The following is a 26,520-nucleotide window of genomic DNA, read 5'->3' as shown; positions in this document are numbered from 1 at the left end:
GTTTTAAAAGGGACCAGGCCACAAATTCATTTGAATCCAGCTTTTTGACCGATCTTTCATTATGATTACATTCCAAAAGTCTTCTGATACGTCAATAATGAAAAACCAATTAAAAAGACCTGTAGAAGGGGACATTTCAGTTTAAGCGCCAAAACTGTTCATTCGACGGTTTGTTTTTCATGGTTTCTATCAGAAAGCGAGGTATGAATATAAAATGGACCATTGACGGCTTTTACCGCTTCCGGTACCTACGGATTGTCCCCGGTGAAACTGTAGAAGGTGACATTTTAGTTTTAGCGGCAAAACTGGTCATTCGACGGTTCGTTTTTCATGGTTTTCTATCAGAAAACAAGGTATGAATATAACATGGACCACTGACGGCTTTGACCGTTTTCGGGACCTGCAAATTGTCCCCGGGGATCTTGTAGAAGGGGACATTTTAGTTTAAGCATCAAAGCTAATCATTCAACGGCTCGTTCCTTATGGTTTTCGATCGGGAAGCGAGGTATGAATATAAAATGGACCATTGATGACTCTGGCCGCTTCCGGAACCTAAGGATTGTCCGCCAGGGAACCTGTAGAAGGGGACATTTCAGTCTTAGCACCAAAGTTAGTTATTCGACGGCGCGTAGCTCATGGTTTTCGAATAGGAAGCGAGGTATGAATATAAAATATATCATTGACTACTTTGATTGTTCCTGGTTCGAATTCCGACCTGTCAGGCAGAATTGTAGAAAAACCTTCGCACTAGAAGTCCGCCATACATCACATTTTGAAATTTAGCCTCTGGAATGAGCTATTGACAAACTACTAAATGATCGAACGCAGATTACTAAATGATCTATAACATCCTTGATCACAGGTTCGTCAGGTGTTTGACCAACTTATCTGCCATTAATGGTTTTTAGAATTACCCTGTAAAAACATTGGATAGTTTAAGAGACATTGTGATGTGATATCCGAGGAAAACAAAAGTCGTCATGCAATTATTTTTGTTAATAGACCTAGCTTTACTTCAAATATTACTTTTGTTTACAGGCTAGTTTGTAACTATGCATTTCTTACTGTTGCTCCTTTATTGGTAGTAGTAATTTTGCTTTATCTAGGCAATTGTTGTTGTCTCATGTCCGTAACGTTAATTGTAAAGTTTTAGTCGATTGGTATTTGTTGCAAATCTGCTAAGCATATTGGTTTCCTCATGTATTCACCTATTTAAGCAATAATAAGAGTTCATCGTAATCGATTTGCATTTCTTCGAACGGTGCTTAACGGGGGCCATTAAAAAAATGATGTAGGTAATTCGATAAAAATATGATGAAAACAAATCCAATTGCTTTGAGCAGATTCAGACGACTGGCGCTAGCTGACCCTGCCGGATTTTTATTTTACCTAACACCTTGTTTTGAACACACTTGCTTACGGAAACCCATCGTTATGCATGCTCTCGCCTTTAATAGATTTGGATGATGCCCGACTCGAGCAGCTTCTGAATCTTCGATGCCACCTGAGGGTTCTTGAGATGCCTGTGGATAAAAAAAATGAAATAGAACTTAATAAGCATCAATGATGGAAATTAAAAATAATTTTGCTTAATGTTCCAAAGTCTAAGCTCAATTGTGTGTGTTAAGTGTCGCACTTGAAAATGGGGGATTGAATTGCAAATTACTCAAGGTAGGTATATCGCATTATTGTGATTTATGCAGCGTTGAGTGCACATGATAAAAACGATTCTGGAGGAATTGAGCAAAAAATTGTCAAACCTATGGCTTATAGGTGTATTCCGGCCAAGATCATTTATTTATTTATTTGATTATAACATTGAGTAATTTTCGCTGCCGTCTAATTGAGGAAGTATATTAATTACGTAACGATAAATTTCGAAATTTTCAACTCCTTTCCTCCTACGTTACACTATTTGAATGCATCATCTGACATTTTCTTATGGATCGCCACACTTCTCGCAACCCCCCTCTAAGCGTTGCGTAATTTATGGACGTTCTTTTGAAGAAAAGCCTCCACACGTGTTTCGCAAAAACTAGCTCATGGCTTATGGCTCAGATTAATGTGAATTCAACTTAATCGATTTCAGTTGATTTCTCACAATCAGGGTGGTTACTCAATTTCCCAGTTCTAATTCCCGGTTTTCCCGGTTCAGATAAGGAAATTTTCCTGAGATAGCAAATTATCAAAGAATGTTACTTTTTATGAATGCCTAAAATAGGGGAACCCGGAGGAAAAAGGAAACCGGGCCAACTTAGCCCGGGCAAGAAGGACACCCTTTGACTTCGCTGTAAAATGTAATAATATAAGCATAATCGATTACTCCCTAAACTTCTTTACAGTCGAATATCTTTAGTTTATAACGTAATATTCGTCAAATGTTGTATTACAAGTTCTGAATAAATGGTCAAAAATCATAATATTGACATCACATAAAATAAGGATTTTCGAAGAGTATTTTATATTAATTTAGGGTTATTCAAAGTTGAAACCAAGTTGAAAGTTACAAGTATTCCCAACTCAATACTACTGGCTGTGGCACCTTTTTCCGTGAAAATATGCATTTAAATGCACTTTTGACGATCCGGGGCAAAGAGGCACCTCCAGCAGGAGCAAAAGGGTCACTTTTTAAATCGCACTTTGGATTGAACATAACCTTGAACACAACTAACAAACTGATGTTGTGATTTCGTAAAGACCGGTAAAGATGATACGTACGTGGTATGAATTTCGACGCGGAAACAATGGCCATGCGCCAGCATGACCGCCCGGCATGCCTGTGAAGCGAGCAGCCTCACAGCACGGTGTTTTTCGTCAAACGCTGAAGAAAAAATTGGAGCATCCGGATCGAAAAATTGACGCTTATGGCTTTGGTCGCTTCAAACCAGTGCACAGTGGCGGGACCTTATACAAATCCCGGACAAAACCTGAGATTGCGTTCAAAACTTTACCACAGAGTAATTTTGAAACGTTGAATTCATTTATAACCATTTTATATCCGACATACTTTATGTTATCAGAGGGCTTCCGCAAGCTCAGGCCCTAGGATCTAGAACAAGAACAGCGCCCTCATTCTAACATTGCACCAGTCAGTGTCCCGCTTTGGCGCAGCTATGCGCAATTCACCACACTAACCACCGGAATGTAGACAGTATACATTTGTTCGAGAGACACTTTACGAAATGAATTTCAACAAGACACCAAAAATTTAATTTACAAGCTACAATCAAAACATTTTGGAACATTATGAACAAAAATATACACAAAAATGTAGGGCCACAAGATCAAACACTTAGAATGATAAATACATAATGTAAATAACAAAAATATGTAGTACAATCAAAGTTAATTGCCTATTTTGGGTATTAAGTCACCCGGGGTGGAAATTAATTACTATGATACTCGATTAGTGCAATTGCGTAACATGCGAAAGATTTAGTTCGAAAAATGTATTGGAGGGTTCTCCTTCGGACGGCTTTGATCCCACGAAACCAGTACGCTAGACAGGTGCTTTCCCTATTAAGCTACGATGGCTATTGATAAGATCAAATTTTTAACACCAGGCACATAATCGAACTCTTGCAATCTATTCTTAAAACCAATGAATGTGGTCGGAATGAGATCTGACCACCAAACTGGTAAGTTCACATACCCTACTTCATCGAGCACAATTGCTGATGAATCTTTGTGTTGATGCCAGACATAACTAAATACCAGGGAATCAATATTCGAGCAACGCCCAACAATATACCCTTTGTCATCAACAGAGTTTGTTACTGACAAACACGCTTCGCAACAAGGCCTTTATCAGAACTCGAACACAATATGACAAGAATTATTTCCTTTACATGCTCTGATATTTCCGAAAATACGATGCTTTTTTCATAATCAGAGCTAGATTTTCGAATATTTGCATAAAAGCAGAAACTACGATAGCATAAAACCGAAATTTTCTGTAGAGATAATGCAAAATAACTGGATGAAAAGTTAGCAAAAAAATTTTCTTCTTTTTTGTTTCTGACAATTTTTTTCTGATCTTTGTCATTATTATCTCCCACAAAAACAAAGCTTTGTCGTTGATTCTATTTTGTCGCTTGTTTGAGATAGATAGAGTTGATTTCAAAAATAGATTGCGAGATTTAAAAATAGAATGATTTTAATAATAGATAAACTAGATAGAAGTAAATTAAACAACAAAAACCGAACGATTTTCATCTATACTTTGTTTGCATTTATACATTTTGCATTCGGACGTTGGCGCCTTACAGCTTGGTGTAATCAGAACATCCACAGTGATTAAATGCGACTGTGACAATTTTGCATTTGCATATACTGCAGGGCTGGTAGCGACCCATGCAGGTCAAAATAGTGACTTTAGTGACCAAAGCTGACGAAAAAAGGGACCAAATAGTGACTTTCAGTTGCAGAAAAAGTGACCAAATAGTGACTTTCAGTTTCAGTTGCAAGTTTGATGAGACGAAATCAAGCGTTTTTGGGTCGAATGAGAATCTTTTTTTCGTAATTTGTGGCGGAAAACATCTTTCACTCACCACTCTTTTCTCTTAAGCAGACCCCAGACGAGAGATGTATTGAAAATACTTTTCTCATCAAACTTTTCTTCAATATTTTCACTGATTAGCCGGCATGGCACTCACACCATCAATCCTTTACTTCAATAATCAATAACAATTTTCCGTCGTCTGGGATCTGCTTTAGAACGAACTCAGATGAGAAACAAAAATCGTACACGCTAACTTTTATCTACTCAGAGACTAAGTAAAATTGTATTGCCCTCTGTTTTAATTCCACGAAAATTTTACTAAATATCTATCAAAAGCAGGACTACTCGAAACTATAAGTAGTCTTGCGAGCACATCAAATTGTTACGCTACTGGAAGTGAGCAAAATATAGTTAAGATCCGTTTTTCTTTTCCGAAAAATGATTTCTAGGCAAAAATCTGCGTGAAAGAGCATTTTATTGGAATTTTAAGTGCAAAAATAACAATAATACGGATCGTTTTGGTAGAAAACGAAGCAAAAATTATGAAGAACCTTGAATCTTGAACTTCGTTGAAATTGAAAATCGTTTATGAATACGCACAGCAAGTTGGAAAATCTGCGTAATTTGGAGGAAAAATATTTAAAAGTTCAGAGAGCATGATCCTGCAGGTCGTGCGTTCAATCCCAGGCTCCTTGTTTGTACCTTGAACAAGGAGCCTAGGATTGAGCGCACGACCTGCAGGATCATGCTCTCTGAACTTTTAAATATTTTTCCTCCAAATTACGCAGATTTTCCAATTTGCTTTGCGTATTCATGAACGATTTTTGCTATGGAATTCGATAGCGCATGCAATCTTCAAAATTGGGAAGCCTTGATTCTCTCTCTTTGATTTCTAACCAAATTTTTTTTTAGAGCAAACCCTTCATTGCACCTTTCACATGTTCAAAAAATTAGCCGCTTGAGAGGAATTTTTATTTTCTTGAATTGTTTTTTTCAAACTTCTCAAGTCTCATAGGTCAAGTCTCCTCATAGTGTGGCAACAAATCAAAATCCAATTATCCGGAAAATGTAGTGGGATGTTGGCATTTTTATTAGTGAAGATCATTTAGCATAGCAATGATAGCATTTTGTCATTATTAGGAGAAGTTGTTCAAATTTTGCGTGGCCTCTTAAAAACAACACAGTAAATAATCGAGTAAATAAGGTTGTCAATAAAAAAAATGCTCGCCACATAACGATCATTTGTCTAGAGGATCTATAATAAAAATACGCTATAACAATACTATTATACTGCCGTGAATCGCATGTTTGCCCCATATGAATAGGAAACCCAGCAAAGATGGGACAGATATGCAATTCACGACAATATAGCTCTCGGTAAAATAGCGGAGAATTAAGTCTCCCAAGGGATCAAGTCTCCCAAGGAATCAAGTCTGCCCACCTTTCCCCTACTGTAAAAAATTTAAGCTTTAAAATAAAATTGGAATCGGCAGGTCTCCTGCTTGCATGACAGTATAAATTATTTATAAATTGTGACATAAACACATTTAGTTAGCTACTGGTAAAATGCCAATAAAAGCAGCGAGTTAAATATGACTGGCGAAGTTTCTGAGAGTTCATTTTTCCAAGATCCGTAATTTTATTTGCACCAGGATCAGAGCATCATCCGACGGATACATAAAGCTTTATTTAAAAAATCTTAATCAATAGTTTCAAAATAGTTGAAAATAGTGACTTTTTGCGAGAAAAAGTGACTTTAGTGACATGAGGTCGAAAAAAGAGACTTTTTAGTGACTTGCCCGAAAAAAGTGACCAAGTCACTAAAAAGTTACCCGCTACCAGGCCTGATACTGAGACTAACGCAATGGTATTCGATGGCATAAGGACGCCGGGCATGACTCTAAAGTGGTCGATTTAGACAATTCTCACATGAGCAGGGTGGCGACTCATTTCCAAAATTAAAATTCCCTGATTTTTCCATGGTTTTCAATAAATTTCCAGGATTTTAAAAATGCATTGAATGCACACATAACATTTACATATAAGCAGCTTTGAAATAATGTTTAAATAAGGAGGAAAGGAAAATGAGAAATTGATCATATAGAAGTGCTTGCCATTATAATAGCAAATCTTTATTGAGCATACAGGAATTCTTTGAAATGTTTCTCTAGGATTTTATCTTCAATATTTCATGAATTTCTTGGCAATTTACTTCAAGAGTTCCGTTAGAGATTCCTTTCGAAATTTCTTGAAAAATTCATCGAGGTGTTATTTCAGAAATTCATCCATAAATAGCAACGGGAAATCCCCCAGACATTTTTGCCAAATACCTTTAAGAATTCTTCAAGAAATACATCCAGGAACCCATTCAAGAAACTCATTCAAAAATTCAGGCATTCTACCAGGAATACATTTGAAAAGTCCTCTAGAAATTTATTCTGTTACTCCGGAAATTACTTCCAGAAATGAAACATGAGAACATGAATCCAGAAATTTCTTCGAAAATTCATTAAGAAGAACCTTAGCTAATTCTTTAAGGAATTTCTCATGTATTCCTCCGAAAATTGTTTTTAAAATTCCTACGGAATTTCCTCCAGGTGTTCCTTTAGCATATGCTTCGAAAAGTCCTACAGTAGTGCCTTCGAAAATTCCTTAAGTAATTTCTTTGAGATTTCCTCTCGGAATTCCTCTAAGAATTGAAAGACGAAAATCTTATACATTCCTAAAGGAATTTCAAGATAAGTTCCTAAACAAATTTCATAAAGAATTCCAGAAGCAATCTCTGGCATTATTAAATTACTCCATACGTTTGTTTGTTCCGAAATTCCCCCGGGAATTTCTTCAATCGTGCCTTAAATAGTTCCTTCCGAAATTCCTTTTATGGATTCCTTTAAAATCTCCTTAGAAACCCCTTTAGGATTCCCTATAGGAATTCATTCGAAAAAACCTATAAAAATAGTGGGCTTTGTGGCCGTGCGATTAGCGACGTCAATCGTCTAGACGAATCGTCTAAACGCATGTGAGGTGTGGGTTTGATTCCAGTCCCGATAATGAGAAAAAGTTCTCCTCTAGTCCACTGGATGTAGTGTGAATGTCCTGTCCGTTGTCTCATGCTAGATGTTAACCCTTTATTAGGCAGTGGCAATTATATTGCCACCAACAAATTATATGCTTTTCCGTTTATTAACAAGAGCTTTACTTATTATTTCCCATGTAATGGCTATATCTGCAACCTAGTAACACCCCAGATGAATTTGAGCCATAAAAAATTTAAATAGGGGTAACGGCTCAAACCTTGGCCCATTATGCTACGGTTGAGCACATTTATCGTTACAAATCTTCATATATTGCATTTCCAACCAGAATTATTCCACCAGCCAGCTTGCTTACATTTGGTTTTGACGCCAAATAGCAAAAGACGACGATGAATGTCCGCAATATCTCATTTAAACCAGCGAAAGTCTCGAGAGAAATGGACAAAAGGTCGGCATCCTTGTCCCTATCATGTGGATAATTTTTCAGCCCACTTCGGACGAGTGAGTGTTGATTTCGAACATACGAGAGATAAAGATGGGTTGCTGTTTATAGTACCAGTCATTTTGCTTGCGTTAAATGAAGGCAGCATGCAAACAAATAGAGAAAATCAAATCATCTGATTGAGCGTGAATTCTAATTGGTTGCATGTAAAATACTACCACACTGACTGTGAGAGTGCGTTTCAGATTCCCCCAGTAGCACGTTTACCAAGGACATGCTAACGAAAATACTATTGTATGAATCGTTTATTTCCCAAATATTTACCATATTTGCAAGTGTAGAAGTTTAAAAAAATGAAAACTGTATTAAAAACTGCACTTGCAAAAAGGCTACATGTTTTAGCCCTCATGTTGTATTTTCAAACAAATTGCATACGTTAATTATTGGCTGCCGCATAATTTTGAGATTTACTGCTAGTTGAAACCATGACAGTTGTGTTGCTCTAGCTCTTGCGATACTCTCCAAGAAACTTTTTTCCAAAACGTAAATAACGCTTTAGGTGGGGATGATGCATAACGCACTACTAAAGAAAGCCAATTGTAAAACTTATTCTAGGCAATTCCTTGCTTTGTACTGTGCATAAACAGTTATAACTGTGCCAACTACCTGATATTATTACACAATTATTCATAAATAAAATTATTGGATGCTTGTTTTAACTCTGCCTGCATTGAAGTTTTATGATTGGTACGTGCGTTTGATTCCACTCCTCTCTATATCGATCAGCTGTTGTGAATCCTCTCAAAACTCTCACGTGTTTCAACTTCCCGAGTTGAAAGAATACTTTTTCGGTATCATTTTACAGATCAAAATACTTTTTGCAAGCAATAATAAATCTAAATTATGATGAAGGTATTTGTCAAGTAATTTGACTTGAAATTATTCACATGAAATGACGTTGAAAGTTTATCTAATGAAACATACGATCCATTGTATCTTTCCATTATTAAATGGGAAAATGTTTGTAGGATTCGTGCGAAAGATGATAAAACTAAATGTTCTTACACTTATTGAATCATTTATTTGCGAAATTATGAAGAAAATGGTGTATCGAACCACGAAAGGTTGATGCTTGAAACGCTTTTGCTTGAATTGAGTTTGGAAGCCGTAAGGTAGGCAATTATTTTTGGTAAGTTCTACGAATGAAAGCGATTATATCGTGATTCGAGAAAAGCGTCATGAGGGCCCATTTACAAACTGCATGCTGTTTCAGGTTGTGGGAGGGTGCTTGTCTGAGCGTTAAGGACTTTATAAATTTCAGAATCCTACCATACATGAAGCATTACTAGAGGCTTGGTGTGGGTTGAGTTTAGCGTTATGTAATTTGCGAATGAAACTTAACCGCTGAGTGGATTAACCTGTTTTAACAAAAATTCTTTGCAACCTAATCGCAAGCATCGGATATTCTATCTGCAGCTTTTGGTTATTTTCTCCAGTACGGGTTATTGGTGAGAATGTTTTGATTTTAGAGTTTCACCTATACTAGCGTAGTGCTACAAATCGAAAGCACATGCCACCATTTGGCTACGGGTGCCCCCAGTATTGTCCAAAAAAGTCTTGGTTAATTATGTCGCTATACTAATGGAAATTGTGAAATAAAAATGATATCTGACATAGTGTGGTTGTTATCCATTCATCTGATGTGCGAAAGCAGGTATGTTCATTCAGAAAACTCTTTTATTGGGCAAAAGAAAAACTCTAGTACAGCCAGTCTGCATAAGTCAACGAAACATGGCTGCTAAAAAACCGAGTCAAAGTGATTTTTCACGCAAGATAAATGCTTGTAATAGTTTAAGAAGTGTATAAATCTAGAGTTATGAAGCAGATATGTGTTTGATACACTTTTCTATAGAAGCAGTGGTTAATATCTCCCTACAAATCGACGTATTATCGCTGAAATATTGATTAATTTGCGTGAAGAGCCAATGTTACATCCAGGGCCAACATTACCGCCGGTTACCCTATCAATTTGAGAACAATTTTTTCGAACAGATCGTAAGTTTCGAGTGGAAGAATGATTTTCAGCTATAATTCGTTTAAAAAACGACAAAGATATATATTATTTTGAATCTCCTGTGTTAGATTATGGCGTGATTAGCATGAAAAATACTTTCCCTTTCTGCATATTTGGCTTTCGGATTTTTGACAAAATTGTGTCGGTCTTCCACCGTCATTAGTCGTCTGAGTACATCGCGACTAAAGTCACTAGATATAAATTCTGGCGGAGTGAAATCCGTGAGATTTTCCAATCAGAAAAAATCTTCTTAGATTTTGGCATCCCTTGAATAATTTCAAGCCCTCGCACGATTAAAAGCTTTTATAAGTTGCCTTCAGAAAGCATAAACACTTTTCCCACATTTTTTCGCGAAAAATAAATAAAATGTTGCTCAACTAGTAAATCCCAGAACAAATTCCTTTACCCTTTTCATCGGACTCAAGTTTTTTTTTCTATTTTTGGAATAGTTTTCCAATAAATTTATCAGCACTATCTCAATACTCTCCATTGCTTCAAGCTCATTTGAAGCGTCGTGTTCGATTGGATCCAGCAAATGACAGCTCGCTTGACTGTGGACTGTGCACATGTGAAAATTGGAAAAATCAAGCATCCGAAATTGCTAAAAAGAGCTAATCGCGGTGGAGGTTGGTACTCGGATTCTGATGGCTTTTCCGCAAACGTGACCTTTAAGTGGTCTTGTTGTGTAGGGATTATCAAGCCTATTTAGAGAGTAGGAGGTTGAGGGTTCGAGTCCCTCCAAGATACGTGGATTCTTTTTCGCTCATTTCATATCAATTTGTTCATTTCGAAACATGTGCTGTGCATATGCACTGCCAAGATATTTAACAAAAAAACCCAGATTAATCCACCTAGCGGTGATGGTGCCTCTCTCGTTTTTTTTTTCGAGTGAGTAATTTCTACGCACTTTTGGTGAAAAAAAAAGTTTTTTGACCATAGCTTCTGAGCCTATAGTCCGATCTGGCCAATTTTCAACAGGAAACATTGGGACCGGATTCTGCATCGAATGCAACTTGTTGCGAGCAAGAAATCGGCTGAGGGTACATATGTGACTAAAATGAGTGAGATTTCGAAAAATGTATTTTGGCCATAACTCCGAATCCCATAGTCCCATCCGTTAAAGATAAGTGCCTGAAAAATGAGTGAGAATTTTGTGTGTGTTTCTTATGTAAAAAAAATGAAATTTGGCCATAACTTCGAAACCCATAGTCCGATTTTCAATACGAAACAATTGGACAAGATTCTACGTTGAATGCAACTTGTTGCGAGCAAATCGGTTAAGTACATTCAAAGTTAATTGCCTATATGCCGGGTATTAAGCCACCCGGAGTGTAAATTAATTACTATGTCTGAAACTTGTTTATGCATATGTACAACATGTGATAGATTTAGTTCGGAAAAGGTATTGGAGGGTAACCGCCCCTTCGGTGGGGTTTGATCCCACGACCCCAGTTCGCATGACAGGTGCTTTCCCTACATATGCATAATCAAGTTTCAGACATAGTAATTAATTTCCACTCCGGGTGGCTTAATACCCGGCATATAGGCAATTAACTTTGAATGTACTGATCTCGAGTGGCGATCTCTCTTCGCTTGTGTGGTCGTGTTGGGATCTGACGACCAAACTGGCACAACCTCACACAACCCTACTTCATTGAGCGCCGTTGCTGATGAAGCAAGTGTGTAGGAGCCGGACAATACTAAATACTCATCCTACTTGGTTGACATGATGTGTTCAAAAATACATTTGAGAGAGTTAGTTCTGAAAATGTATTGCGAGAGATCGGCTGGTACCTGGTGCTGGGAATTTGGTCTCATCAGTACCCGCTAAGCTGCGGTGGACGACGGAGGTCCTTCGTAGCTTAGTAGGGAAAGCACCTGTCATGCGAACTGGGGTCGTGGGATCAAACCCCACCGAAGGGGCGGTTACCCTCCAATACCTTTTCCGAACTAAATCTATCACATGTTGTACATATCTCGAGCAACATATGATTAGGGCCGAAAAACCAACAATGCTGAATCGAGAAAAATGAGGTTCAAGTTTTCTATGAGTAATTTAATTCATTTATTGAAGTAGAAGCTCATTTTATTGCAAAAAATATGTCAATGCCATACGTAAATGGTTATATTATAACAGCAGATAAAGATTATTTGAAAAACTATTCGAAATCTTCAATATTTCAGCTAAAACAAAAATCGCGCCGTTTACTCGCATTACCGGCAACACGTCTGGTTTTTAAGCCGTTTACTTAAAGCTAGTAACACAATCGAATTTGTTTAGGTTTGTTAGCCAGAGTAGTTCTGCTATGCGATATATCAAAAACCTAGTAAGAATATACATTTTAAAATAACTTGAAGCTAGTTTTTTCTAAAAAAAACAATAAAAAGTGAACGGCCTAAAAACCAATGCAAACATTCTGCATGGTAGTTAAGGGCGCCAACAAAGGACTTAAAAACCACTATGGTGCAAATCACTCAAAATTGCAATAAATGTGTTTCTTAAGAGATATTAAGTACGGAGTTTTACCTACGATAAAGAATCATTTACAAAGCAACCGTTTATGCTAGAAAATGAAAAATCATGGTTTTGGTTTATAAGCCGTAATCATATGTGACGCGAGATATGCATAATCAAGTTTCAGACATAGTAAAAATCGGTTAAGGATAAGTGCCTGAAAAATGAGTGAGATTATTTTGCGCACACACATACACACACCAGGGTGGCCACTCAATTTCCAATTTTGAATTCCCGGTTTTTTCCCGGTTCAAATTTTTGAACTTTCCTGGCAAGTGTATCGAGAAAAGATATGATCGAGGAATGAGGTGTTGCATTCCTTTGACAAATCAATCTGTCCTTGTTTTACGCGACATTTTTTCGATCGTTCTATGTGACTTAAATTCACCATCAAAATCTGTGGAATTGTAGTACAATACATCCTAAATAAATCAAAGAAAACAATATGGTAATATGTTAATAAACCGCCCGTTAAGTAAATTCCACTGTGACGCTTTTTTCAGTAACAGGCTTGGCAGTTTTAAGGCAAACGCTCGTTCCTGCTCTATACGCCATGGGTTCAATTCCAGATGGTTTCCATCTCCATCCTATAGATACCTACATCTTGACCATTCTAGCAGTCACTGTTAGAAGTGAATCAAAGCTATTTCTGCATTCGTTTTTTTCTTTTCTATACCATTGGCAACACGTTATTTAAAACGAATCTCTGGTAAGTGATAGAAGCATTGCTATCAATTATTTTTCATTGTAAATTCTTATTTGAAAAATAAACGAGCTCATTACATATAATTTTGATCCAAATTGTGATTAATATATCAAAGATTTTTCAAGCAAAATATTTTTCTTGAGAGGGGCAGCAGGGACTATGTCCAAGGGCTTGACGACCCCTCCCCATGGCCACTGCGAGTTAGGGGGCCTGCCTAGGATGTGGTGGGGTTTGACAGTGGGCTCTGTTAAACCTCTACAAAAAGCTGCATGTGTCCATAAGCAGGCCCTATCAAACCCAGTCAACACATGAACGTATATGGTGTCGTGTAGGATGCTGAAGTGCAGGCGATAGAGATACTTTTCCACACAACATATGTCGTCTCCAATTTAGCATCTTGTATTGCACCATGTGCGATTTTATGTAGACTGGGAAGCGACCGTGTGCCGCTCAAAGCGCACAAGCCCAACACGAGTGCCAACCGGCACATCAGGATTAATACCAGTGAGATCCTGATTACGGTATACTGGTCAAGGCAAGTGACACACACGCGCGCGCGAAAGTAATGCAAAATAAACGACATGTAAAATGAACGTAAATTTACATTCTTACTTAACGTCAAATAGAGATAAAATAAGGGTTGCTGAATAACATTAGCTTTCCGATTACTACCAATTATTTTCAATCCCGTTTCTTTTTTACTTTTCTTACGTTAATGAAATGATAACGCGGGCGCCTAATCCGAAATTCAAATGAACAATCGCTCACTTTGACCGATTGATTGTTTATTCTCGCGAAGAATGAACAATTGAACAAATAAAGAAATGCTAATACTGCTGTGTAGAAGTTTCATAGGTCACATCACTTTCCATGGTGAATCCCGATCTATGTTACTGATTACCCCACCCAACTAACACTACTTCCTTCCCGTGGTAAATGTGGAGATGCAGAGGTATTCTCGGTCTCTAGTAGCAACAATTACCACACACTCACATTCCCTCCGTTTCCCAACTGAATGTAAGGACTTGGCCGGCGCCGTTATTGATCAATATTTGCGAGCTGCTGAAACATGCACTTCGAGAATAGTTGGTAAATCCCAACCACTATTTACTTGGATCGTAGTGCAATTTGCACCAGTTCTGATCAATCACGGAGTAGCAACCATTGATATGTACAGTCAGTCTAAGCTAAGCTAAGCAAAGATTTTTCAAGCAAAATATTTTTCTTGAAAAAAACTTCAAAGCGTTCTTCCGAAAAATAGTAACAATTACCGAAAAAAGTAAGTTGAAGATGAGAGATGTTTTCATATCATAAAGCACTTCTATTTTTGTCAGATTTCTCTGAGAATTTCAAAACGGATTTTAAAATGCTTGATGTTTTTAGGGAAATTCTGTAATGCTGATATAATTTTCTAAAATTATCAATCAGATTTATAGACGGTAAGTGTGTTTTCTTGAATAGAAAAAAATTAGAAGTTTTAACTAAGAAACATATAACACCAAGCAGATTTAAGAGCTAATGTATTTGTATTTCGAGAAGAAAGCTGGGATATGTGAAAGGATCTTAGAAGCAAAAGGGTTATTATCGATTATGATTTCTTCAATATTTGAACTGAAAAATTTATTCCTGAAATTTCTGAAATCTCTGGCACTTAAGCTGCGTTTTTATTTATTTACCGTTCTCTAAAAATCTCTGATGTAAATATGTACATTATGTGGAAGATTTTGATTTGAAAAGTGTATTGGAGGTAAACCACTTTCATTCGATAGGACTCAAACTCATAAACCCTCAATACTTAAGGCAAAATCTTCCAGAAAATCCGAAAAAAATCATTTTAAAAGATTGATAAATTTCTGTAAACATAATTCTTGAGTTAAGACGTGATTTCTAAAACCTATGATTGTCAAAGAATTTCTGTGTTGTTATGCTGGAAACGAAGAAGTTATTCAACTGTTGAGAAACCACGGAAAATTGGGATTTCTGAGCTCATAAAAATTCCTTATAAAAATGTACATCCCAATAAAAAAAACTATAACAATTTGATAACGAAACTCATTCAAACAGCATTTCATTAATCCTAAAATTTAAATAGAATGTAAACAATTATCAAAAAAAAAAATGTTTTAAAAAACAAACAAGAAGTTAATTAGTGGATGATAGATTTTATTTAGTCTATCGAAACAAAACTAAAAATAAAATTCCCGGTTTTCCCGGTTCAGTGGCCATCCTGACACACAGACATCACCTAAATTCGTCGAGCTGAGTCGATCGGTATATAACACTAGTGGTCTCCGGGACTCCTATAAAAAGTTCGTTTTTGGAGCGAACACATAGCCTTTACGTATACTTTGTATACGAGAAAGGCAAAAAAAGAGACAAATTGCGTTTTTTCCAAAGGTTCCCTTTTGGGAACAAAACCGTAAAAAATTCACTTATAATGCGTTTTCCGACTAGGACTCTTCACTAAAAATGTAACGTGCCTTGTTTTGACTTGTGTTTTACGTAAAACTGTTTTCCCGCTTGCAAGACAGTGGCAAATATATTGCCACCAATGTTGCCCCACTTGTCGGGCAGCGGCAACTATAGGTATTACCACCAATTTTTCAATGTTTCTGAACTGTTTAATAATTGTATAACAAACATACATTTGAGTTGAGTTAGATTCGTCTGCCTTATAAAGGGTTAAGTGTTCAGTCTGTGCGACCTCTGGTCGAAGACGGTGATTCTGTCTTAAAAAAAATTCTTGTAGGAATTTCTACAGAAATTATTTCAATTATTCCTTCAGAAACTCATTAGGAATTCTAAGAGAAATTTCCAAAGAAATTTTGAAATGAATTTCTAAAGAAATTTTAGAAAGATTTTCTTAAGAAATATTCTCAGAAATTTCTTAATTCATTTCGCACTGAATTGCTGAATTAATGTACGATGGAATTCGTAAAAGAAAATCCTACATAGAGGAGAAACTTCTTAATGAATTTCTGTAGGGATTTCCGAAGGATTTTATAAATGAATGACTGAAAAAACTTTTCTAAATGAGATGAAATTCCTCAAGGAATTCGGTATGAAATACTTGGACATATTCCCAAAAGAAATCCCGGAGGATTCTATACAAATGCTAGTTTAGAAGATTTTTTTAGAACAGAACCTAGAGCAATTTCTAGTAAAAAGAAATCCCAAACTACCGCCAGAAATTGCTAGGGTTAAAAACGACAAAAGCAAATCAGTCCCATTTATTATCTTTATAAATCTTCAAAATATGGGAAACAGTTTTGTGTTCATAAAGAAGAGATTCTTTTATGAATTACAATGCAATAACAGGATGTCCAAAACATCTATGTAAGAAGTAACATAAATATAAATGAGGTATGGTTTAAAAAGTGTGCCCATCATCGCCATGACCCACGCCTCCTCTAATTTGTTAATACAAATTACAAACAAGATTTTTTAGAACTCGTGCACAAATGATGTCATGCAAACGTAGACTATTTGTGATTATTCTTATGCAAAAAGACTTACTCTTGAACCGCCTTCGGGTCATTCTGCATCTGCTCGAGGATGATTCGCATCGCTGGATCCTTGAGGATTTGCTGTACCTCCGGATCGTTCATGGCCTTCTTCCAGACTTCCTTCGGATCCGAATGCACAGCCATTGTGCACGCCCGGTATCCTTCCAGTGCTTCGGCATTGTTGGGATCAATTTCCAGCGCTTTCTGGTAGGCAGTCTGAGCTTCCGATGATTTCTGCATGACTTGCAGAATTTTTCCCTTGCGAATCCAGCCCTTGATGAAGGTTTCGTCCAATCTACAGCACGTGTCGCAATCTTTAAGACCAAGATCAAAAGCAGCTAATTTCGTGTAACAAGCTGCTCGATTGCTGTACAACTTTGCATCCTCCGGATTGCGCTGGATGGCTTCCGTGTAGTGTTTGACCGCTGCACTGTAATCGCCCTTCTTGAAGCAATCGTTGCCTTTCTCCTTTTCTTGTTCTGCCTTTGCTGGATCGATGTAGGCCAGTCTTTCCAGTTCCTTGATCTTCTTTTCCGTGTCACTAAGCAGAGCTTTCACATCTGGCGTTCGATGCTCTGAAAGACTTTTCTCGAAATAAGTCTTAGCGGATTTGTAATCTTCTAACTTCCGGTAGGCATTTCCGATTCTCGTGAAAGCTTTCGCAATCAGCTTGTAGTCCGCTCGGTTCTCACGCCCCACTTCAACGGCTTTTTCGCATTCACTGATGCACTTCTGGAACTCCTTTTGCTCGAAGTACACGGCGGCGATGTTATTGTGGAATGTAATATCCGTTGGATCCTGCTGGACGGCCGCGTTGTAGTGAGTCAAGGCAGTCGGAAAATCCTTCTTTTTGTAAGCCTCGTTTCCGAGTTCTTTCTCCTTTCGGGCGAGTTTCTTGTTCTCCGGAAGATTGTCTTCCTCCTTGGATGCCATTTTGAGGTTTAATTCACGAGTTACCTTTTTGTTTGTTCTATGAAAGCACCGATAGTCCAGCTACGATGATTATTTGCACAGCAGGTATTTTGTTCGCTATTGCGCCTGCAAAGTGGAAGATTATTAGTTTCGACTTCACTGGTTGAAAATGCTTTTTATAATGCAGTGGAAACTGATTCGAACAATCGAGAATGAAAACATGCGCTGTCTGGCTTTCAGAGAAAATTCCGTTGGAGAGAAAGAGATCGAAATACAGTGTGAAACGTCAAACAACTGTCAAGTTCAGGCGAAAATACACTATAAAAAAAATACACAAGAGGACCGTGTGTTTTACACATACATTTGCGCAAATTGTCAAAACAAATCAATGTCATGTGTAAAACTTACGACTTCGCTCAATCAAAACTCATCATCCGTTCATGAACCATCCACACGGTATTAACGTGTAAAACAAATCGATTTGGATTGAATGGCTTGGCATGTTCGCTTGTTTTCTAAATGAATTTGATGTATAATCGTGATGAATTTTATTTGTTAATGAATGTATTTCGTGTTTTCTTTCATATGTTTACAATGATACAGGAATACAATTTCCGCCCGGAGTCCGATTTTCGTCATCGAATCGAAACCAAATTCAAAAAGCATTGTTTTGCTATAACTTCCAACGAATCAACGGTGGAGGTATATAAAAAAACAATCTTTCATTGGTTTTCAATTCTCTAACGTAAATCGAAATCTGGACGGATGAAATGAAATAAAAACAAATGTTGTACAAATGTATAAAATGTCTTCGCCATCGCTAAATAAAGTTCCTAATTAATAAAGTTGAATCATTTAGTTGTATAGCATCGGGTGTCATTGTCCTTGGCATATTTACACTCGACACATCCTTGCCGTCTCCATCTTCAGTGGACCAAAAAGCTTCATTACTGTCCTACGACCGATTCCATTGTCATCCACAATGTCAAGAAGTATGTGCTGGCCATGATATGTTGATTCCAGCTGACCGGTATGCATGTCTCTTCGAAGGAATTAACCGTTCTGATTACATTCTGTTACTCGAATGTTAAAGGAAGGAAAATATTTGTTATTGACATAATAGAAGTATGGCATTTTCTAAAGTATTTCATTGATAACTTACCTGGTAATAAGATGCTGGTTATTGTATCGGTGAGCTTTTGACCATTGAATTATTTCCGAGATCTCGAGTCCCCTGATAAAAATTGTTGGATTGTGATTTGTTGGATTGCTGCGATATTGGTGTACTCTCCTTGCAAAATTCAGGCTGTTTATACGGAAAGGAGAATATTTTTCATAAGCACGGCTTTAAAAATATGTTTCATTGAGAAAGTAGAATCAACTTGCCTTTGTCAATAGGAACACATTTTCTAATCCGATGTTTCTCCCTATGGGCTACCAGATAGACATATGTCAAATATTAAGACTTTTTCATAAAGAATCTAGTACCTAGATTATTCTTTATAAGAATGTAATTTGGATCTTTTCAGTTAAATGGCTTTACTTATTGTCATTTATAATTTAGTACTAACCCATCAAATTCAACCACCGTAACCAATATGTATTTCGTTGTCTACAGTGTCTCGACTTAATTCAAATATTTTTCTTGTTTTTAAACAGAATTTTAGCAAAACATTAAATTACTACAAAATATCAGCTGAAAAAAAGTTAGTTTATACGAAAGCACATGTTTTCTCTTCGAAAGAGTGATACAATTAGATGATTCGAATGCCTACTCAAGTTTGTTTGAATCAATTCATAACATTTGTTGGAACAATATATGAGATCGCTGTGTATCAAGTATGGAATTTGCTATAAACATTGCCATTTGAATTGAGTTTGTGAAGAACATCTCAGTGATATGAAATGCATTAGATTCCATGGTGTAAGCTGATTGAAATTTGTACATTTTGAAACACATGGGTCAAATTTGTTTTTGTTATGAGTATCCGTTGTTATGCACATCAATTCGTGGTGTAACAAGTATGGAATACGACATAAACATTGACATTTGAACTGCGTGTGAGAAGAACATCTCAGAGATGTGAAATCCACTAGAGTTGATGGTGTAAGCCGATTGAAATCATCCATATTCCGAAAAACATGAATCGAACGTGTATATTTTTATCAGTGTAGGCGAAAATTACCAAGCGAAAAAAGGGAAAAAGCAAAAATTTATTCGCTGAATAACTACACTGAGCCAAAATAATAATGTATTTATTAAGCAGACCTCAGACGAGAAATATATTGACAATACTTTTCTCATCAAACTTTTCTTAAATATTTCCACTGATTAGCCGGCGTGGCCGTAGCTATTTCTGCACAAACTTTCGTTTAGTAGATTCCATTGATCGTAAATCGTATCGGATATCCCTCAACCCCATAACTGAGGATATCCTTCTGCAAATGTACGTTTAAATCGATATGGAACTATTTTCGTTGTCCTTCTACGAACAAAATATTATGCATCCCAAGATAAACACTTTGTTCATGATCATCTCAATCAGCCTCCGTCGAAAAGAGCGCGACAATATCACAAGTCAGTCGAAAAGCCGCTTGGTGCGGTTTGGCTGAACCCCGACCATATTGGGATCGCACTCACACCATCAATCTTTTTCTTCAATTTTCAAGAGTTTGTCAAACTTTTCCTGTCGTCTGGGGCAAGATGAATACACCACTAGGTGTTCCAATCTGCCAAATTCACGATTCAGCCATCTTGGATTTTAGTATGGGAGAGCCAGCCGGTTTGTTGTCGTTTTGCACTGAAAATGGATTTTTCACCCCCGCCTTCTTCTCTTCCATAAACTTGGCAGATTGGAGCACCTACTAGTGTATTCATCTTGGTCTGGGGTCTGCTTTACAATGACAATTTTCTACACTAATAAAAATCCACACATTTTTACTGGCAAAAATCTAAAGAAATTTACAAATAAATTTCATGTGTGCGTTAATAACCACCCGCTATATGAGAATCCACATAAAGGTTATTAGTTAATAACGGTTATGTGTGTTTCCACACCGAAAAAATTCTTTATATTGAATATATTTGTCGCACACATAAATTTTTGCAATTTGGCGACCCAAATATTATGATTCCAGTTGAAAATCGAATTTCGAAGTCACGAAAACCGATTTTATTCGCGTTCAACTTATAGCGCATCATTGCGCAACTGGTACACATTGTTCGCAACCAGATGCGCTATACAGCGCACCAGATGCGCAATAATGAAACTTGCAACTAATAGGAGAAAAGTTTATTGTCGTGAGTTCAAAAATTCGGATTTGAGCTGCACATATAATATATGCAATTTGTACCCACACATAAATTCAATAACTGCATATTAGAGACCACACATACATTCTATTTGATTATAGATTATATTTGTACTTCGCGTGGAGAGTGGTTATGTGTGCACTAATTAGAATCATTCCATATTGATCAAAAATTACATTGGATGCATTATGGTGTTAAGCTTTTCAAGTTTTTACGACTTGATTTGGTGTTGGTGTTACTGTTGGATACGCTAAAAATAACCTCTTATGCCTGACTTTTCTTCCCTTTAAGAAATTTTCAACCAAGAACTTCCGAAAAATGTTAAAAATAATATCCAGATGTTTATTTTTCGAAATTCGATCCTCGAATGTTACATAATTTAAAGATGGTGGGAGCAATTTCTACCATTGGTTAATTTATTTTTGATTTATACTTTCTACTGTTATTCAATCAATCCTTAATTTTCATGTAAATAATAATTCTTTGCATTATTCGTAGTCACGAACGAGATTTTTCCTAGTGTTGAATTTGTGAGCGAAGTGCTGAAAAACCTGAAAATCACCAAAACATCTTCGGAGAGCCCCTCGTTAATAAAATGCCGAACACTGAACATATAAAGTGAGGTTAGGATTTAATATCACAATATTTGCATTGTAATTTTTTCACATAGTCCCGGATTCAACAATTTGCACTATATTGCTTTAATATTTTAGAAATATTTAATAAATTGAGTATACGTTATCCCTCCTATTTTGTTTGTTTTGTTTTCATATGCATTTTGAATCGGTGAACGATTCGTATGGAAATAATATTACAGTAATATTAACTAATAATTTCACACCTACCTCGATACTTTTTCGGGGTAAAACCTTTTTTGTCAATGTTTGCCAAATAAACTTACTATCTTCTTTGTTCAAACTGGCTGTATTTACGCGTGGATTTAGTATAAAACACGATGATTAATGCACCAGCATGACTTCGATTACGTACATTTCACAATCACAACATCAACAATGGTTGAGACAAAAAACTTCTGGATCGTTTTTGTTTTGTCTGCGATTTTGTTTACCTTCTCCCAGGGCTTACCCTGACGCTGAGCTTACCCTGCTTACCAATAAGCTTCAAAGGAAGCGTCCAATGTTGCGACATCTCTTGGGGAAATTGCAGTTTGTGCTTTTTGTGGAGCTTTTCTGAGGGAAACTTCTGCTACCAAAACCAACCGATAACAAAGGCAGCAAAAATAAAATTAAATAAAAATTTATTAAAAAGATAAAAAAATGCCAATAAAGAAATCTGGGTATGAGCAATAAATAAATTTAATATAAAATTTCCACAAATAGTGTAAATTTTCCATAAACAATTGAGAATTCTCCACAAAAAAAATAAATAAAATTTATATTTTATTTAATAAGCACTTTAAATGCAAAAAAAGGAATTATAAAAGATGATTTTTAGAAGAGGCGAGCCAGCCCAGGGCTGCAAGTCTCCCTAATAAAGACAAAATAATAGAAAAACCCAGATTAATCCACCTAGCGTTGGTGGTGCCTTTCTCGCATTTAGTTAAGACACCAACCTTATATGGGGTTTATATGGTCCGATGTACTCCGATAACTTTTAAATGCAATGACCGTTCGTTATAAAATTCAATAGTGATCAACAAGGCTTTGTCCCCTGTCGAATGAAACTTGTTGCGAGAAAATCGGTTAAGGATTACTATACGAAAAGTTGTCAAATGTTTTTTATAGCTTTTGTGCACACACATACACACACACATACATACACACGGACAGACAGACATGTGCTCAGCTCGTCGAGCTGAGTCGATTGGTATATAATACTATGGGTCTCATAGGCTCCTATAAAAAGTTCGTTTTCGGAGTGAAATGATAGCCTTTCGGTACAACTTTGTTGTACGAGAAAGGCAAAAAAGATTTTTCCATAAAGAAATCAAAATGTTCCGCGAATAAAACTACAATATTTCCATAAGTAAATCAATATTAGCAATGAACAAGTACAACGTTTTCCCCAAAATATTTGTTTTCCATAAAAAAAATTTTTTTTACAGAATCCAGCTTTCCACGCTAACCATAATGGCGGCTGCTATAAACAATTCTGACAGTAACTGCTTCCGACGCTGATCTGTTATTGGCGCGTTATGGACGCTGAAATAGTTTCTTAGCAACCATTTTGTTGTTTATTTACTTGCATATAGCAGGGGCATATAGTCTAAGTCACTAGCCCTTTTAACCAGCGGCATGATATGACAGTCAGCCGCGAACAGAAGAAGAAGAAGAAGAAGAAGAAGCATATAGCAGAAAAAAACCAGGAAAAAAACATCTATGAAAAAGTTCATCAGAGTTTAAGCATAACCATTTTTTTCCGTTTTCAGGGCATTTTAATGTTTAAATAGGAAAATCAACGATGAATATTGAATCCTTATCAGGCCACTGGTCATGGATTACGGACGTCTGCCTCATAATTGGTACCAGGCCAATTAGTGATTTTTATTATCGTTGAGGTTCATCGGACATGGAGACACTTGGCTCTCGCGTTCATCTCTGGTCAAACAGTCGATAAAAGTGACGTCTTTGAAACCGATGGTGATTGCTCCAGAAACCAATGGTTCTCTGTCGCTTAATATCGCGGCCAATTGGTATGTTGTGGCTTTATCACAGTCGTGATTACATCAAACGAAAAAAAAACTTATTTTTTTATACTACAATTAATTCTATACTTCAGAGTGAATTTCCAAACATCTAATCTGTTTCCGAAGTAGGTATACCTACACTCTTAACCAACAGACTTCAATAAAATTTAATGAACTGAAAAAGTTGAATCGAAGTACTTCGAGGTGCAATGTTTCAAAATTTGTTAATGCCATAAGGAAGCACCTGAAAAATATGTATGGAAAACGTTTCGTGACAAGTTTTCAAAACATAGAACAGAAGTTTGGAGCTATTCATTTTAAACTTAATAAGCTTAATAAGTCTATTTTGCTTTTTTATCACGTAGATGGGATAATGAATATAAAGAATTGATTTCAACAAACAAGCCTGAAATCCAAATAGTAGTGAAATAGATTTTTTCTATTTCAGTATCTTTACATTTTTGTGCTTATTCTACATCTCACACGAGGTGAGGTGAGGCGTTTCGAATGAAGCGGAAATTATCTTTGCCTTCCATTTGAATTACACGGTCGCCTCACGTGAGATGAGTTGAAATCGACAATTCTCAAGCCATAGAAGTAGACCAGACTTGAATATCTCACATGAGATGTTATAATAGTATTTGAACGATGCTTTTTTTTTATAAATGATCACAGCTTAACTTATTCCTGGTACTAATTCTCACTTCATTCTATCATTATATCGATATTCATCAGAGATGATAATCGGTAATTGCTTTCAGGAGGTGATAGTGGGTAATTGCTTTCACTAACAATCTGGAGATCAAATAAAAAAAATCTCCTGTATTTCAATTTAATGTACTTGGATACATGAGGCCGAGCATAAGGTGCTTCAGTTCTGTATTTGTACAACACACTTTTAATGATTTGTACTTTAAAACTGTTAATATAATCGTTTAACGGAAGCTGAAACATGAACACAATTGTTTTTAACAAATTAAACTGTAAATAATTAATTCCAATATTGCATTTTGCCGAGATATTTCCTTGAGGATCATATTTTCCACAGTCCTCATTCAACTGAGTTATTTTTTACACGATATAATCAGGGTATGAGGTTTTTGAAAATAGTCCTCCACCGAAGAAAATGGAAGCCAACAACGGTACGGCGATGTGTCGGAAGTCTTGATCATTTCTGAAAATTGGGGTGAAAATGCAGAGCTAATTGGACATGAGAAGCTTATTTACCGAAGCTATCCGTATCCACATTACTCGTCGGCTGCCACTACTTCTTATAGATGATGGAAAATGTCTTAAAATGAAGAAATAGTTGAATGAAATCAAACTAGGGGTAATGACGGCTTTGGCAGGTTTTGTTCTATTATTGGCAGGGGGGTTTTTTATGACTGCTTATGCTCAAATTTGGCCCAAACATTCTTTGCATATCAAAGAATATTGTGGCCAAATTTCATAAAATTCGGTCGACAAAAACCCCCCTGCCAATAAAAGAACAAAACCTGCCAAAGCCGTCTGTTCCCCTAATTGTTTTTATGTAAAGGTTCTTTCCTGAGAGTATTTCTTGGTTTTGCAGTAAACAAACTAAACCAAATGGTTGCTCGGATACCATGGTATCGTCGAATAGCGTCGAAAGCATCTTGGCGTCGGAAGCAGTTACTGTCAAATTATTTTATGGTAGCCGCCATTATGGCGAGCGTGGGAAGCTGGATAATCAATGAAGAGCAATGAAAAAATTAGAAAATTTCCACAAGAAAAGCAGTCAAATAGATAAAAATTTCCATGAACTTTTGAACGGCTTTAAAGAAGGGGCCATCCATTGAAAAATGCTCAATTTCAAAATTGGTGACCGTCACGAAATCATGTAAGGTTTCAAAATAGCGTTTTCATCTTTCGATGAAAATTTTTCGCTTAGGTGGCGTCTACGACAGCATTGCGTCATTTGTAAAGATTTCACGGAGCGTGTAGCATCCGGCGTCCGTAGCTAGCAACAGACTATCGGATTAGACCTGTGCGCCGAAGTATTTGTGAACGGCGGCGGCGTCGGCGGCGTCACGCCGCAAGCAGTGTACGGCGGCGGCGGCGGCGGCGCGATTCGGCGTGAAGAATTTTTAGTTGAGAAAAAAAGTTTCACGCAGCAAGCCATATGATGCTTTTTATTATTTTTTTGTACAATTAGTAGCTACAGTCAGACTGATGAAGTGAACATCCTAATAGGTGTAGCTTGTATGTCCACAGCAAAAGTTTACATCAAATCCTCCACTAGCATATTGCCGCATCACAGCACATAATTTCATTGGAAAGTACAAACTGGATACAAATCCAGAAATTCGTTTGGAAATTCCTTAAGATATTCCTCAGAAAATTCGAAAAAGGAATTTCCCTAATGAATTCCTTCAGAACTTCCTCTAAGAATTCCCTTAAAAATTTATTTGGGTGTTTCTCCGGAAATTCGTTCCGAAATTTCTTCTAAAGCTCCTTCAGGAATTTCCTTAGAAATTACTTTACGGAGTCTTTTGGGAATTTCTTTAGAAATTCATTCGAAAACTTTTTTAGGAGTTCCCTTGAAAATTCCTTTAAGAATTCCTTAGAAAATTTCCATGGAAAATCTTTCAAGAGGAATACCTACGGACACTGTTTTAGGAATACATTCGGAAATCCCTTTTGGAAAAATCCTTTGGAATTTTAAAAGAAATTTTCGGAGATCTACAAGAATATCTGGAAAAGTTTCTAAAGGAAATTCAGGAGGATTGTCCGAAGGAATTCCTATAGGAAATTTGGAAAGAATTCCTGGAGAAAGTTCTAAATAAATTCCAGAGGGAAATTTCGAGAGAATACCAAAAATATATTCCTAGAATTTTAAAAGAAATTGTTG

At 36.6% G+C, this 26,520-nt stretch overlaps 1 protein-coding gene across 4 annotated transcripts; it reads right to left on the bottom strand.

Annotated features, from left to right (window-relative positions):
• Positions 1-986: 986 nt before the first annotated feature.
• Positions 987-22,033, bottom strand: LOC134212066 (stress-induced-phosphoprotein 1). 4 transcript variants are annotated; one of them, XM_062689575.1, is made up of 3 exons: positions 21,850-22,033; positions 16,790-17,817; positions 987-1,523 (listed from the first exon to the last, which is right to left on the bottom strand). In XM_062689575.1, the coding sequence occupies exons 2-3, from the start codon at positions 17,710-17,712 to the stop codon at positions 1,451-1,453; spliced, it is 996 nt and encodes a 331-aa protein (XP_062545559.1). In that variant the 5' UTR covers positions 17,713-17,817; positions 21,850-22,033; the 3' UTR covers positions 987-1,450. The 4 variants fall into 4 exon arrangements, with proteins under 4 accessions (XP_062545559.1, XP_062545561.1, XP_062545562.1 ...); XM_062689577.1 differs by having other exon boundaries at positions 21,906-22,028; XM_062689578.1 differs by lacking the exon at positions 21,850-22,033 and adding an exon at positions 17,896-17,914.
• Positions 22,034-26,520: the final 4,487 nt, after the last annotated feature.

This window comes from Armigeres subalbatus, chromosome 2 (genome assembly GCF_024139115.2).
Source record: "Armigeres subalbatus isolate Guangzhou_Male chromosome 2, GZ_Asu_2, whole genome shotgun sequence".
Classification (NCBI taxonomy): domain Eukaryota; kingdom Metazoa; phylum Arthropoda; class Insecta; order Diptera; family Culicidae; genus Armigeres; species Armigeres subalbatus.
Note: the sequence above shows the minus strand (reverse complement) of the source record. Positions and strands in the feature narration are given on the sequence as shown.